This window comes from Haemorhous mexicanus, chromosome 1 (genome assembly GCF_027477595.1).
Source record: "Haemorhous mexicanus isolate bHaeMex1 chromosome 1, bHaeMex1.pri, whole genome shotgun sequence".
NCBI classification, from domain to species: domain Eukaryota; kingdom Metazoa; phylum Chordata; class Aves; order Passeriformes; family Fringillidae; genus Haemorhous; species Haemorhous mexicanus.
In genome coordinates, this window is record NC_082341.1 from 48,275,005 (window position 1) to 48,287,977 (window position 12,973).

General features: G+C 39.6%; 1 protein-coding gene across 1 annotated transcript in view; it reads right to left on the reverse strand.

Annotated features, from left to right (window-relative positions):
- STAC (SH3 and cysteine rich domain) overlaps positions 1-12,973 on the reverse strand; it is a 70,651-nt gene that overhangs the window by 5,061 nt on the left and 52,617 nt on the right. Inside the window, exons 7-10 of the mRNA XM_059849044.1 lie at positions 11,029-11,093; positions 10,039-10,127; positions 6,381-6,432; positions 6,118-6,255 (exon numbers count right to left, since the gene is read on the reverse strand). Coding sequence (XP_059705027.1) covers positions 6,118-6,255; positions 6,381-6,432; positions 10,039-10,127; positions 11,029-11,093 — 344 coding nt within the window. The remainder of the gene's footprint in view (positions 1-6,117; positions 6,256-6,380; positions 6,433-10,038; positions 10,128-11,028; positions 11,094-12,973) is intronic.

Genomic DNA, 12,973 nt, shown 5'->3' on the forward strand with positions numbered 1-12,973 from the left:
TTTGTAGTGAAAAATATGGCAGATTTCTTCTATTTTAAGTGGAGTGGGGTATTATTATTATTATTATTATTATTATTATTATTATTATTATTATTATTTTTGTTACTCATTTGAGTGCTCCTTGATATCAGTGTGTCCTCTGCTACAGCAGCTTTAGATCTTCACTGGGCATGAAGTGTACAGTGCCTTTATGTGAGAACTCTCACTCTACATACCAACACACAGATCTGAATTCTCCCAAATTCCAGCTGAAAATGTCTCATACTAAGACACTAAGCCTTGCACGTGCCAGACCCCAGATGGCAGAGTTTTCTCTCACTACTTTCCAAGAGTGAGTTCAGGGGCAGAATAAGCTCGGCCACAAAATGTGACACTTTCATAATCCTGTGCAACTCAGGAGGTCTCCTGGGTCTGTGACAGCAGCTGGAACTTTGCAAAGCCCTGGAGCTGCTCCAAATTCTGCACTTTTCAGAGACGACTGAATAAAATACCATTTATGGCCACTTTTGCTCTCATCCCCTTTTATGTATGCTGCCAAGGATTTCACTCACAAGTTGTAGCCTGGAGATTTGGCTCTTGATTTCGTTAAATAGGTGTAAATTTAGAGTAATCCCGATGAGGACATGGTAGCATCCAGAGTTTTGAATTTCAGCTGATGGATCAGCTGTTGCTGAGGATTAGCCTTGATGAGAGATGGCAAAGATGATGGTTGTGAAGGAACGAGGTGCCACAGGTACCAACAGGTTACCTGAATTCAGGTGCCACAGGTACCTGAATTAAGTTGGAAACTGCTTCAAATGGCAGCTACTCAGGCCTGCATGTTTTGGATGGCAAACTCCTGGCCTGACTACAAAAGTGAGCCAGAGAAACCACTCTTCAGCAAATTTGGTAGGAACACAAAAGGGGATTTTTCCCCTGCACTCTGGCTTAAGAGATTAGTAATGGAGTAAGCCACAGGGTAAGAAACCACATCTCAGGCTATTTCTCACTCAAAAAGTTATCTTCAGAATTATCTGAAAGTGGGATCTATTATAATAAAGTTACTTCCCCATTCTTTCATCTCATTATCTTTAAAAAAATAGTAAAAAAAACCCCAAACATTCAGACTGTGACTGTTGTCTGAACTTGTCAACAGCTGCCCTGAAAATTTTTTATTTGTCAGCCCTGAGCAGGTGGGGGAGATGAGCAATTAGGAAACTGTCCTTTGACCTGCATGGTCATTCCTGTTCTTCTAAATTCTGTGCTTTGAATTTGTGCTTAAATGGCCAATTCTCTTTGGGAGTAATTTTGAAATTGCTGTAACTTTTTGCAGCTCTTCTTTCTTCCACATAATTAACACATCTGACAGCCACAGACTGGTTCTGATGAAGTAGGACTTTGGTTATGAGGGCAGTACAGTTTCAAGAGCTACCTTGGAGCCTGTAGAGTGTGCCAGGTCAAGAGGTCTGCAAGTTCAAGTCTTCTGTTCGCAAGAATGACAGCACAGGGACACTGTGAGCTTCTATATCTGCTGCTGCCAGTGCACAAAGGTCTTTGCCTGTGTGAGCTGCCTGTGTGAGCCTTGTGATGGAAATGCTGAGCAGTTCAGTTTCCATACCCATAGAGTCATAGTGCAAATGATGATGAAGGGTTTTATATCAGTTGTTTCCCTAACTTTTGGACTGAGAACACTGTCTTGTTTTACCCATATCACTTAAGGTTTTAAAGACCTGGACTAGACTGGATGATCTGTGCCCTTGTTTTGGACACTTGCAAATTTTTTGTGTCACTCAGCATCCCTGAATGAATGGAGACACCCATCCCTTCTCAGCAAGACTGATGTCAATGCAAATCAGAGAGAGCTGAAAAACAGTCCTGCTCCCTTTCAGCCTAGCTGTGAGGTGCAGCACTTAGAGCTGGGGAACACACGAAGAGCTGCAACATCGCTTCCAGTGATGAGTTTGCCTTTTAAGTGATTTAATTTGAATGCATAAGTCACTGTGACAAAACTGATTTTCAAAGACAGCTGAGTCATGCTCTTAGAAGCTCAGCTTCTTTTACAGCATCCCAAAAATATGGGGACATAAAGTAACTCCTTGGAAATGAGGTGAAAAGCCAGGTAGCAACAAAGCAACCAGGCTAATCAGAAGACCTGAGAGAGGTGGATTTCCTGGGTTTGTAGACCTGTCCTCCAATCCTGCCTTATTAAGCCCAGCCTTGTGAATATAAGACATTTGTAAAACACCCATCACAAAATGACTGACTTCTATGTAAACTCACAATGCACTCTGGATGAGGCAAAGAGCTTCTGATTCCCAGTTTGTTACAAATGTCATGATTTGGGGTAATTTCTGTTGCCCAAAATCATTTGCACAATTTAAAATCAATTGTTGTTATTTAAATACAAAAAGCCCAGCTCTAAACTAATTTTTGTTAGTATGACTACAGGTGTCAGAGACAGCCAAGAAAACGTGTGAGCAGGATCTTTTTCAAAGTAAAACCAGACATTCAAACAGCAGATTATTTTGACTTCTTTAAAAAATAAGGATGATCAAATACCTTAAAGGCAATTTAAGAGATGATTTTCTAAATATTGATGATATATTAGACATTGTGATTTTTTTTTTCTTTTGTGAACATAGGTCAAATCAGAGCCTGTTGTCATGCAAAGAAGTATTTGTATAATGTTTGGTAATGAATTTTGGTAGTCTAGAGCAGAAGTTACAGGCTGGAGAAAATATTATATATGTACAAGTGATGATACAATCAGTCAGAGTTGGAAATTATGCAGCTCATATTGTTTGTGAGAACAGCTTGAAAATGTGGAAAGCCACTGAAATTGGTCAGGTTTGGTTTCCTTATTGATAATCTTGATTTACCGATGTCAGGGGCTATGCCTGCGTACTTCCTATAGATCCCTGATTGAGCCCGGTGGTGCCCAGTCATCTTCTGAGCTGGTTTTAAGACTGAAAAATCTGTCAACTCCAAGATGTTGGCATCTCTGAAGCAGTACACTTTTTATGCTCCAGCCTGGGTTTCATATTACATAGTGAAATTTTCAAGTGATCCTTTGTGAAGATTAGCTTGTGCATATTGCTCAAGATGGGTGAACAAACTGTGGTTATTCTTCAGCCCTCTCCCTGAATATTGGCTTTGCCAGAAAGGGTGCATGAAGCTGAAACTCCAAATGCTATTTCCAAGGCATGAAACTGCCAAATGATTCCAGAAAAAGTATCACTCACTGTGCTTCAAACTTTGAAAGTGTATCTGCTGGTATCTTAAAATGGCTTTTCTTAGGGTAGCCATGTAGCTTTGTTGATATGAATTTATTGCCTTTTGCCTTATAAGAGCAGACTCTTTTAAGAAAAATTGATATAGGATGTGAGGGGACAGAGACCTGAAGAATAAATCGTGGGAGGTATCAAGAAATATAAAGAAAATTCATATTATTCTCACAGGATAAGTTTTTCTGTTAGTGCATCATCCTTGTTTTTATTGTCAGAATGGTTCTGTACTCTTGCTAGACTACATGGAAAGTGACTCAGTGAAGTAACATCACCATCCTATAGTCACAGGAATTTATTAGACCAGTTAATGAGTTTTTCTAGCTAAAGTGAGACTTGACAGGAATAAGTAGTGATGAATAATCTCCCCTGCTTGCTAATCTAGAAGAAGTCAGTGCTTTGCCCATCGTACATGTATTGTACGAAAAAGCACATTCACAGCACTCTGAACACTCTGCCCGGAGACAGGTAACATGGCTGATGACATTCAACAGAAATTCCCAACAGACCAAAAGACAAACAAACAAAAATCTGCCGAAGTTTTCCCAGAAGTCCCATTCAGATGACTTTGTTCTAGCCATTCCTTCCCCTACTGCACCTCTCTCTCTGCCTCAGATGTAAAACAAGGGAGAAATGAAGGACAGAAAATAAGAGAAATGAAGAAATGCTGAAAAAAGAAGAAAAAAAAATTTGACTTTGGAAATATAAAATATATTTAAAGTAAAATATTCTCAGTAACAATTAAAATGTTTCTTACAGTAACAGTTTTTCCACAGTGAAGGCAGAGTTGTTTTTTATAAAAAATATAAAAAATTGTGCCCAGTATGGAGGGACAGCAGGAAGCAGGTAAGTGTCCATAGCTTCACTGTGGCTGTCCCACCTGGAAATTACTCAAAATGGCCTACAAGCTACTCAAATGTCCCCCTTTTGCATAATTTGTGTGAGAGAGGAGCAGGATCTGTTTGCTATGCTCTTTTCCTCTCAAGTCCCTGCATTCATGTGTTTGTGCAGTCTGATCTCTACCCCCTGTTTCACAACAAATATTTATTTCTTTCTTCCTCTGAAGCCTCTCCCACACGGAGCAAGCACCAGACAGCATTCATATTCAGCCTCAGCATTTGTGTGGGCTTGAGATAGAGCCAAAAAAGTTTTTTTAAAAAATTAGGTAGTAGGGGAACAGGATCAATTAATCCCTTACTTTACCTCCTGCTTTGCCAGAGAGGATGAGCCACCCTGACTCCGAGCTCTCTTTGTGATGCTATTATGAAATAGGGACAATAGGAAAGCCCTTGTGTTTAGATGAAGTAGCCAGAGCTGCCCACTTGGAAACTGTGGTTTTGTGAGAACTGAGGGAAGTAACTGGACTCTCACTGTTTGCAGCAGTAGCCACACTGACAGAGATGACCTGTTATGCCCACTAATGAGAAGTGACACAGATCTTGACCATTCCCTCATGCTGGCATGCCATGTTCCAATACTACCATTTCCTACCTTTGCCCTTGTGTATTGCTTATTTTAGAACATAAAGCCTCCAAAAGCTCTTGTTCTGCTCTGGTAATATTTCTTTTTTCAGTGTGTACAGACAGAAAAAAATTAAAAGAGATGTTGGGTAAAAAGAATGTAAGAACTTTCTAGAAACTGCAGAGCTGCCCAATGTATTATGTGTACAGGGGCAGCTAAAATATATTCTGGTCACTGTATTTTGTGCCTTCCTCAAAAAGCTGTGTGCACCCAAGGATTGTTAGCACTTTTATGTTTTGCTATGCCCACAAATCAGCAGCAGCCAAGCTGTAAGTTAATCTTATCCATCAGTGCAGTGAAGCATTAAAGAAGTTCTGTATGGAAAAATCTACAGCCCTTAAGTCAACACTGATTCTGACTTCTCCTCCACTTTATTAAAATCAGTGGCTGTTCAGGTTATAAGGCAAACCATTTCTGGTGATGTGACACAGTTGCCACAGGAAAGGAGACACCTAATGAGGCAGATAAAAATTGCGCTTTGCGAGGTACAGTGAGAAAAACTACCTTTCTATTGCATCCAGATTTCAGAGAACTCAAGCTGTGTGTATCCTTAGTATATCATCATCCTATTTAGATGAGCTTATGCCACAGATCTGTCCCTTAATGCAGGTTTTGGATCATGGCTTGTGCCTAGTGAACCCACCTGAAGGATACAAAATAGAAGGAGATGCTGAAAATACACCAGGGTGAATGGACCCTGCAAGTCCTCACTGTACGTAGTGTACTTAAGTTCACAGGGGCACTTAAAACTTAAAATATATTACAGCCTGTAGAGAGGGTATTTAAGTGGTGACACATACACGAAAAAAAAGGATTAAATATACCTTACAACTGGTGAACAAGTGTCACATTTAGGATTTACAGCTTTGTGTCATGCTGCCTTAACTCTCTTCCTGTTGAAGCAAAGACAGTGAGCTGTGTTTAGATCTTTAGGTAAGTTAAGATCTGGGGAGGGAGGCACTATCTTTTATTAGATTAGTTCTAATAGTGGGGAGAAAACCAGATCATTTTTCAGGCACACAAGGTCTACTGCTATGACTCTGTGTTCATCCCTCTGAAGTCAGTAAGAGAATGAGAAATATAAAAAGTATCAATGTGAATGTCTGTGAAACTGAAAATTCAGGCTATGTTAGGCATCAAGTATGTGTGTGCACAAGGCAAACACTGCTCTTAATGGGCTACTAGACACTGTTACCATTCAAATAAAAAATCTTCTAAAATTGCGGTAAAAAAATCTGCCTGCCCTCATGTTGCACAATTTTCCCTTCAGTCATTGGTAAGACTGATGGATGCTGTAGTGAGTCCAGTGAGGGTCCAGCAAAAAGGATCTTACCTGGTTCTCTTTCAGAGTTATCTGTCCCTGTTCCTTGCAGCCAATGAATGTTCTAATACACCTGTAAATCTTCTCATTTTGTTGCACTCTCTGAACAAAGTTAGCAGGAAAATATCCAGTTCTGTCATCAATTCTCCCCTGTGAAGGAAACATATTGATAGAAGAAGATTGTTAACAGTAGAAGCTTTGATACAATTTCAGTATTGAAAATAAGATATTTTTTCTTTTGGAAAGAAAACAGATATAAACTGATTAGCACATACCTTCCACCAGTCCTCATTAGAGTCTTCCAGAAGTGTGATCATATCTCCTGGCCTGTGATTGGAAGAGGAATAGTATGTAAGATGACTCTTAATTGTCATGTTGAAACAGCTTTCAAAAATTCCCTTCTAATAGGAAGGTGGTCCCTACATATTTATTTTGTTTGAGCATTCACTGAAGGTAGACCCAATAAGGTGGCGAGGTTTTCTTCAGTCACACGTGTTAATGCAGAAAGACAGCCTCTGTATCTTGGGGCTAGATCTTTATTTTGAGACAATATCTGTGAACTGGAAGTTTTGCTTCCTGTTTATTAAGGAACTGTTTTAAATATAGTCCCTCTTTGTTAAAGACTTTTTTTAAAGACATTTCACACTGTTGGGACACACTACTTCATCATCTGTGTTTTCAAGCTGTGATTGCAGAAGGAAGGTGGCAGGAAAATAGGTCTATTTTACTGACAAAGGCACTTAGTCAGCAGGGATATAATTCTGCCCAAGAATGTCTTTTTGATTTGAATGGGACATATTTACCTTTCTAATGTGTGGTGGTGAGTTGTAATTGCTAAGTATCAGCATCCAGCTGACTAGTTCTAGTCAAATAACCTTTTCTCTCCCACTGGTGGCACTTCATCAACATTCCTATGTACTTATAATAGTGGTATGTTGTAGTAAGTAAGTGGGAGACCATTTTCAAAGGGATTAACTCCAGAAAGCTCTGTTTGCTGGATAAGAGACATTTCTTGATCTTAATAAAATTATTTGTTGACCCCAAATTATTCAGCTTTCCCTGTTAGGTTCACTGTATTGTTGAGGTATCAGCTCAAGAGCCTGCAAACACATCTGGAGCATATGTTAATATGGATAACAGGTCCAATTTAACATGAGCATGCATAGAAAAAGTGGATCTGTCCAGTATGCAGCTGGAGGTGTGGTCAGTGGTGGGCCTCTTTGGTCACTTTCTAAGTGGTTATCATTGCTACTGACAACTGGAGAAACAGGTATTTAGTCTTCTAACTGTGCAATCTGCAAGAGGATTTTGTTCAAGTCCTCCTCAAGAACCTGTTTCAATGTGTTTGGAATAATTAAATATTACTGAGGTGAGGAAGGAAAATGGACAACTTGGTATCCCAGTGGTAAAAGATTTTTTTTTCAATGGGTAAGAATATATGAATCCTTTACTACAGTTAATATTTAATATGAAACACTCAAATAGGTTTTTAGGGATCCTGTAACTTCAAAGTGAATAGACTGGGGCCAACACCATTGGAGTCATTGCACATAAAGGAAAAACACTTTCAACAAGAAGGATTTAGAGAGCCTTGTCCAACCCATACTCTTCAGCCTGGTTATTAGGAAATAACCCAGAAAATATAAATTTATTTGTCTGTCAGAGAAAGATGTCAACTGAACCTAAAGTCTCTTCTTTCACTTGCCTGAGCACAGAGAATTTTAGGTTGAAGGCCTGTTGATTTGTTGATTTTCTTTTTCCTAGAAGAGAGCTAATATAGATGTCTTTAATCTCCAAAAAGTAATTAAAGTAGAAATCCCATCTGTTATTCTTGCCCCCTAGATTTAGGCTACTAATCTCTGATAGGGGGTAACCCACTTGGTTCTGGCTACTTGTTGAAATCAGTCCGGTCTCACTTTTTTCTTCTGTAAATCACAGCTTTGGATAAGTTGTCTGCTCGAACTCAGTGATATGGGTTTCAGGAGGTGTCAACATGGCCAGTCCCTACAGGGACTCCTGCGGGTCCCTTCCAACTATTCTATTCTATTCTATTCTATTCTATTCTATTCTATTCTATTCTATTCTATTCTATTCTATTCTATTCTATTCTATTCTATTCTCTGCAGTGTCTGAAACACTAAAAACAATAGTGTAGCTTGTCTTTAGGATTCTCTCTTGTAATATAAGGCCATCTCTTAGAATATTACTGGAATGTCCTACTTAAATTATGCCAGAGCACTGGAAAATCTGACTGACTGCTCCTGCTGTTAGGGAAGAAATCTAGGCTGTGGTAAATTCTAATTTCAGCTGAAATTGGGGCTACACATCTTCACTGCAGTAATCTGCCACTCATTGTATCCTCTCAGAGATGAGCTGGGAACTCCAGAAATCTGTCCTAACTCTTCCTTTCAGCTCAGGCCCTTCCCCTGCTACTTGCCTTTATTGTGATGGAGCTGATCAGTGCCTGGCTGGTTCCCAACTTGGGTTCCCAGGACAGTGCTTGTCAGTCTTGACAACATTGCTTTGCTGAACCCACTTCCAGCACCTCATCTACACTAAATGGGAATTCATGCAACAGAGTTGGATTCTGCCTGGCTCTGCAGTAACAAAACAACGTTACCAGCTATTGGGCATCCCTTATGGAACAATGCTAACACAAATATTGCTGAATTTCTGACCAAGGGACAAACAGCGCTGCTGTGGTTGAGTACCACTAGCCTAAATCCTAATTGGTATCCCTGGAAAGAGTCTGGTGTTTCCTGAAAGAGAATGTTTCAGACCACAGGCTACTTTCCCTCTAAAATGTGGAACAGGAGGATTTTGAAGGTTGATGCGTTTTCTGGATTTCTGTGTCTGGATGAGGATGGAAGTCCAGTGCAAGCTTGTCTGAGAGATGTTCTGCATCATGGAAGAACTGCACAAGCAATTCTAACAAGAGCAGGATGCAAAGTGGAATCTTTCAAGCAGAATAGCTGGCAAGTTGCACCAACGAACAAGAGCAGGATGCAAAGTAGAATCTTTCAAGCAGAATAGCTGGCAAGTTGCACCAAAGGTTGCCATATACTGTGGTTATTTCCTAAAGAGCTGACATTCCTAAAATAATGATCAGGAAATGCCATTAAAGCAGAATGATAGGAAAATCTGTAATTTCTGCATTGCTTCCCCCCCCCTTTAGTTCCAGAGCAGTGAGAAGGCACAGATGGGAAAAGGGAAAAGGCTTTCAGTGTTGGAGATGCTGAGGAGAGGGCCATTTCTCTGTCAGTTCCCTAAATTCTGTGGCACATACGTGATTATTTTGATATAGGGATGCCTTGAAGACAGATGACATTTCACAATAAGAACTCTAGCAAGACCATGAAAAATGTAAGCAGCATGAACAAAATAATTTCAGTGAAAGAAAAGCTGTCCTTTTCCTTCATTGGGCTTGGATTAGACTTTGTAATGCAAGCAACTGATGCAGAACTGAGGAAGTAAGTGCTAAAAATAGCAATTAACAAGGTTATTTTGCAAAGTTCTCACTGAGAACACTGCCACCCAGCAGCTGGACACCATTCCCTTTTTTCAGACACAATTGAATAAGAAGGAGGATCAAGGAGGACTGGTAAAATTTTTAGCATTAGCATGAGACATGGTGGAGAATTCCTAGCTGAAAACTTCTGATTGAAAAACAAAGCAACTGAGAACACTTTTTAGCTGAAAGCCATCTTGCTCCTAAAGAGACATAAGTGTTTTTGAAACTTTTAATCTATTTAATCCTTGCCAAAAGAATTGGTCATCAACTCTTTTTAACTGTAAGAACATCTTTGTATCTTGACTGCTACATCTATAAAAATGTGTATTAAAAATGTCAGAAGAAACCCTCCCTTCCCCAAAGTCATATATGACCATCAGTGCCAACGTGTCAAATCAACTTCCAAATATGTTGGAGTTTACCTCATCTCCAAGTCTTCATTTTCTTGTGGTACAAATTTGTACAAGGCAACATAGGTGTTCATTTGTAACGTGCTTTTATAAAATGGTCCCTTTAAAAAAAAAAGGAGAAAGAGAATATTTAAATATGTGCTCTGTAGAGGACTTTGGTTCACTTTGTTACAGACAGAGGAACCAGAACCTGATCTTACAATAAATTATCCAGAATCATCTCTCTGCTCTCATAGTATGGCCCAGGTACTTTGCAAGCCATTGAGGCAGAAACTATCTTAATTTAGAAAGAAGATTATTTGGACTTGAAGATCAAATTCCAGGCTTCCAAAGAGCACAAGCAGAAATTTGCACTGGCTGCTCTCTGGGACAAGACCTTAAAAATGAGTGTGCCTTTTTTCTCTCAGTAGTACATATGATAGCTCTTATGAGTCCAGTAGTATATTATTGGCATTATATAAGATCTAGTCTACAGTTCTCATTATGGATGGAGCTAGAATTGTACAGTGCACAGGCCCATATTCAGAGGAGGAAAATCACTTTTTTAAAGTGATTTTAATGTGTGAAAGCTTTTTGTGTTGGGTTTTCAACAGAGAAGACTGGCTACTCTCTCTTCTCGCTTTTTCCACTGTTAATCTGAGGGGAAAAAAAAAAGAAAAAGCAGCTGAAGCAAATACCAAATAATTTTCAAAATCAAATCTGTGATTTTTACATGATGGGAGTTCTATTGTAATTACATGGCTTGCACACTGGATCTTTTGCATTTCTAAATCAATTTGCAATTAGCAGAAAAACATAAAGCAATGACAAAGGATAAGCCTAAAAGCCATCCAGTAATGTGCATTGCTTCCAGCTGTGGCCAGCAGCCCAGAAATGGTGTAAGAACATGACTGTAAGATATCAGTGACCCATCAGACCTAGATAAGGTCCTCAGACTGACAGAAAAAAAGTTTTACATGACTTCCCATTACCATTGCATCATCACAAAATTTATGCTCATACCGGGGAATGTATACTTTTTGGTTCTTCTCCAAAGTGTTCTGTGCCATTTTCAGAGTATGTAAACACTGAAATAAAGAAAACACAAAGCATTTTAGGAGTAGTTAAAGACTCTTCACCTTAACAGGATCACCTAGATTTTGTTGATCTCTTCCCTTTCTCCCTTATTTTCTTTGATTCCTTATGGTCTCCTCTGAGCCCTACTACACTCCCAACAATACCACAGATGCTGTTGGCACATGACACAATCTCTGTCCTCCAGAATTTACAAGCGTAACAAATGAACCATTTTGATCAGATGAATATACACAAGTACAGCACTATGAACAGAACCCAGGTACTGTAAGTACCTTACTATTTAAAGCCCAGAAGGCTTTTTCTCACATTCAGTACTGGATTGTCATGTCTAGGATAAGCAGTGTTTCCATTTTAAAGCTCCTGCAAAAGCTGATGATCATATACGAGAAACACTGGGAAAGTTTGAATGCAAAACCTCTTCCTTCCCCTCTTTGACCTCTACCTCTAAGTGTTTGATAGCCTTCTTTGGTCCCTCTCTCCACTAGTTTATGCCTGGGGTGCACTGGATACACTATTTCTCTCTCTGAATTTAGAGGAGGTACCTGAATTGTTTTCAAATCAGGGTAGGTAAACTCAGACACAGGCCTGTAGATTGAAAAATTTGCTTTTAAGTTACTAAATTGGAAACTCATAGAATAAGACAACAGTCACAGCACCTAACATACCTGATAACTAATCAGTTACCCTCTATTGCAATTAATTCATGAGCTGACTGATACTTGTCCTCAGTTATCTCCCTAGAAAAGACACAGTGGCTTTATCCTTTTGACTGAATTCCTCCTTCACATTTTAAGAATGGCACAGTGTTTCTTGCTTCTGGATAAAGTCTGAATATGATTTTTTTTAATAGCTGGAGTCTTTGAGTAGCTAGAACCATCAATGTCTTCTGCTACAATTTACCTCTGTAGGTGTTTTGAGCAGAAGCTGGACTTTGTCCAGCAGGAGCTGGACTTTGGGCTAACAGTTTGGCAATCTCCAAAGTGGTAGTATCAGGTGACGTGGGGGCATTTCCTTTTTGTTTCTCTGGCATAGAGCTACATGCATTCAGGGGAAAAATGGTCCAGGGAACACCAATCTGCTGAATTTTTCTCCTCTGTTTTTTCACTTGCTTGCCCTTTATTTCATTTACACATATTTCTGGGACCAATCTACATGGTAGTTGACAACCTAACAGAGTCTGTGGAGAAGCTTTATGAGGGAAATGGTAAGGTTCTTTGATAGTAGAGAGTTGTACTTGGATATTGAAAAACATGACAGTGTTCTTGTAACAGATAAAAGACAAGTGAAACGGCAGCCACAACATGCATGAGAAAGATTTTGTACAAAGTGACAGGCATTCATGAGCACACACGTCTTCTCTGACAAAATGTAAGACAATGTTATAGTCATAAAGTTCAATCTGTGAATGTGAAGGGAGCATGTGAGCTGATACCTGCCACACTTAATGTGAAAATGCCACACAAGTTGTGTCTGGCTGTCCAGACTGCAGTGGACCTGAGGCCTCAATATGCTCCTCACCAAGTCCGGTTGCAAAGGGACTCTCACCCTGCAGACTATCACAGGTATGAGAAGGAAAATCTTAGAAAAAAACCTAATTTACTGCATCATTAATATAGGGGTAAATACATGCCTGGTATCTGTATGAAGGGGTTTAAAGTGCTGCTATTACAGATTGGCAGGGTTTAAGTCCTATCCAAATCACTATGCTTTACTTTTTATGTTCAGAGGAGCAGGAGTTAGGAAGCAAATTGAAGGTGTTCTGGTGGGTGCTGAGTTGGGTAACCAGGAGCCTTTTGGACTTGCAAAAAGTCATTCACCAGAGAAAGTAAAAGTATTTCAACATCCTGTCTGGAGTAATTCCTGTTTGGTG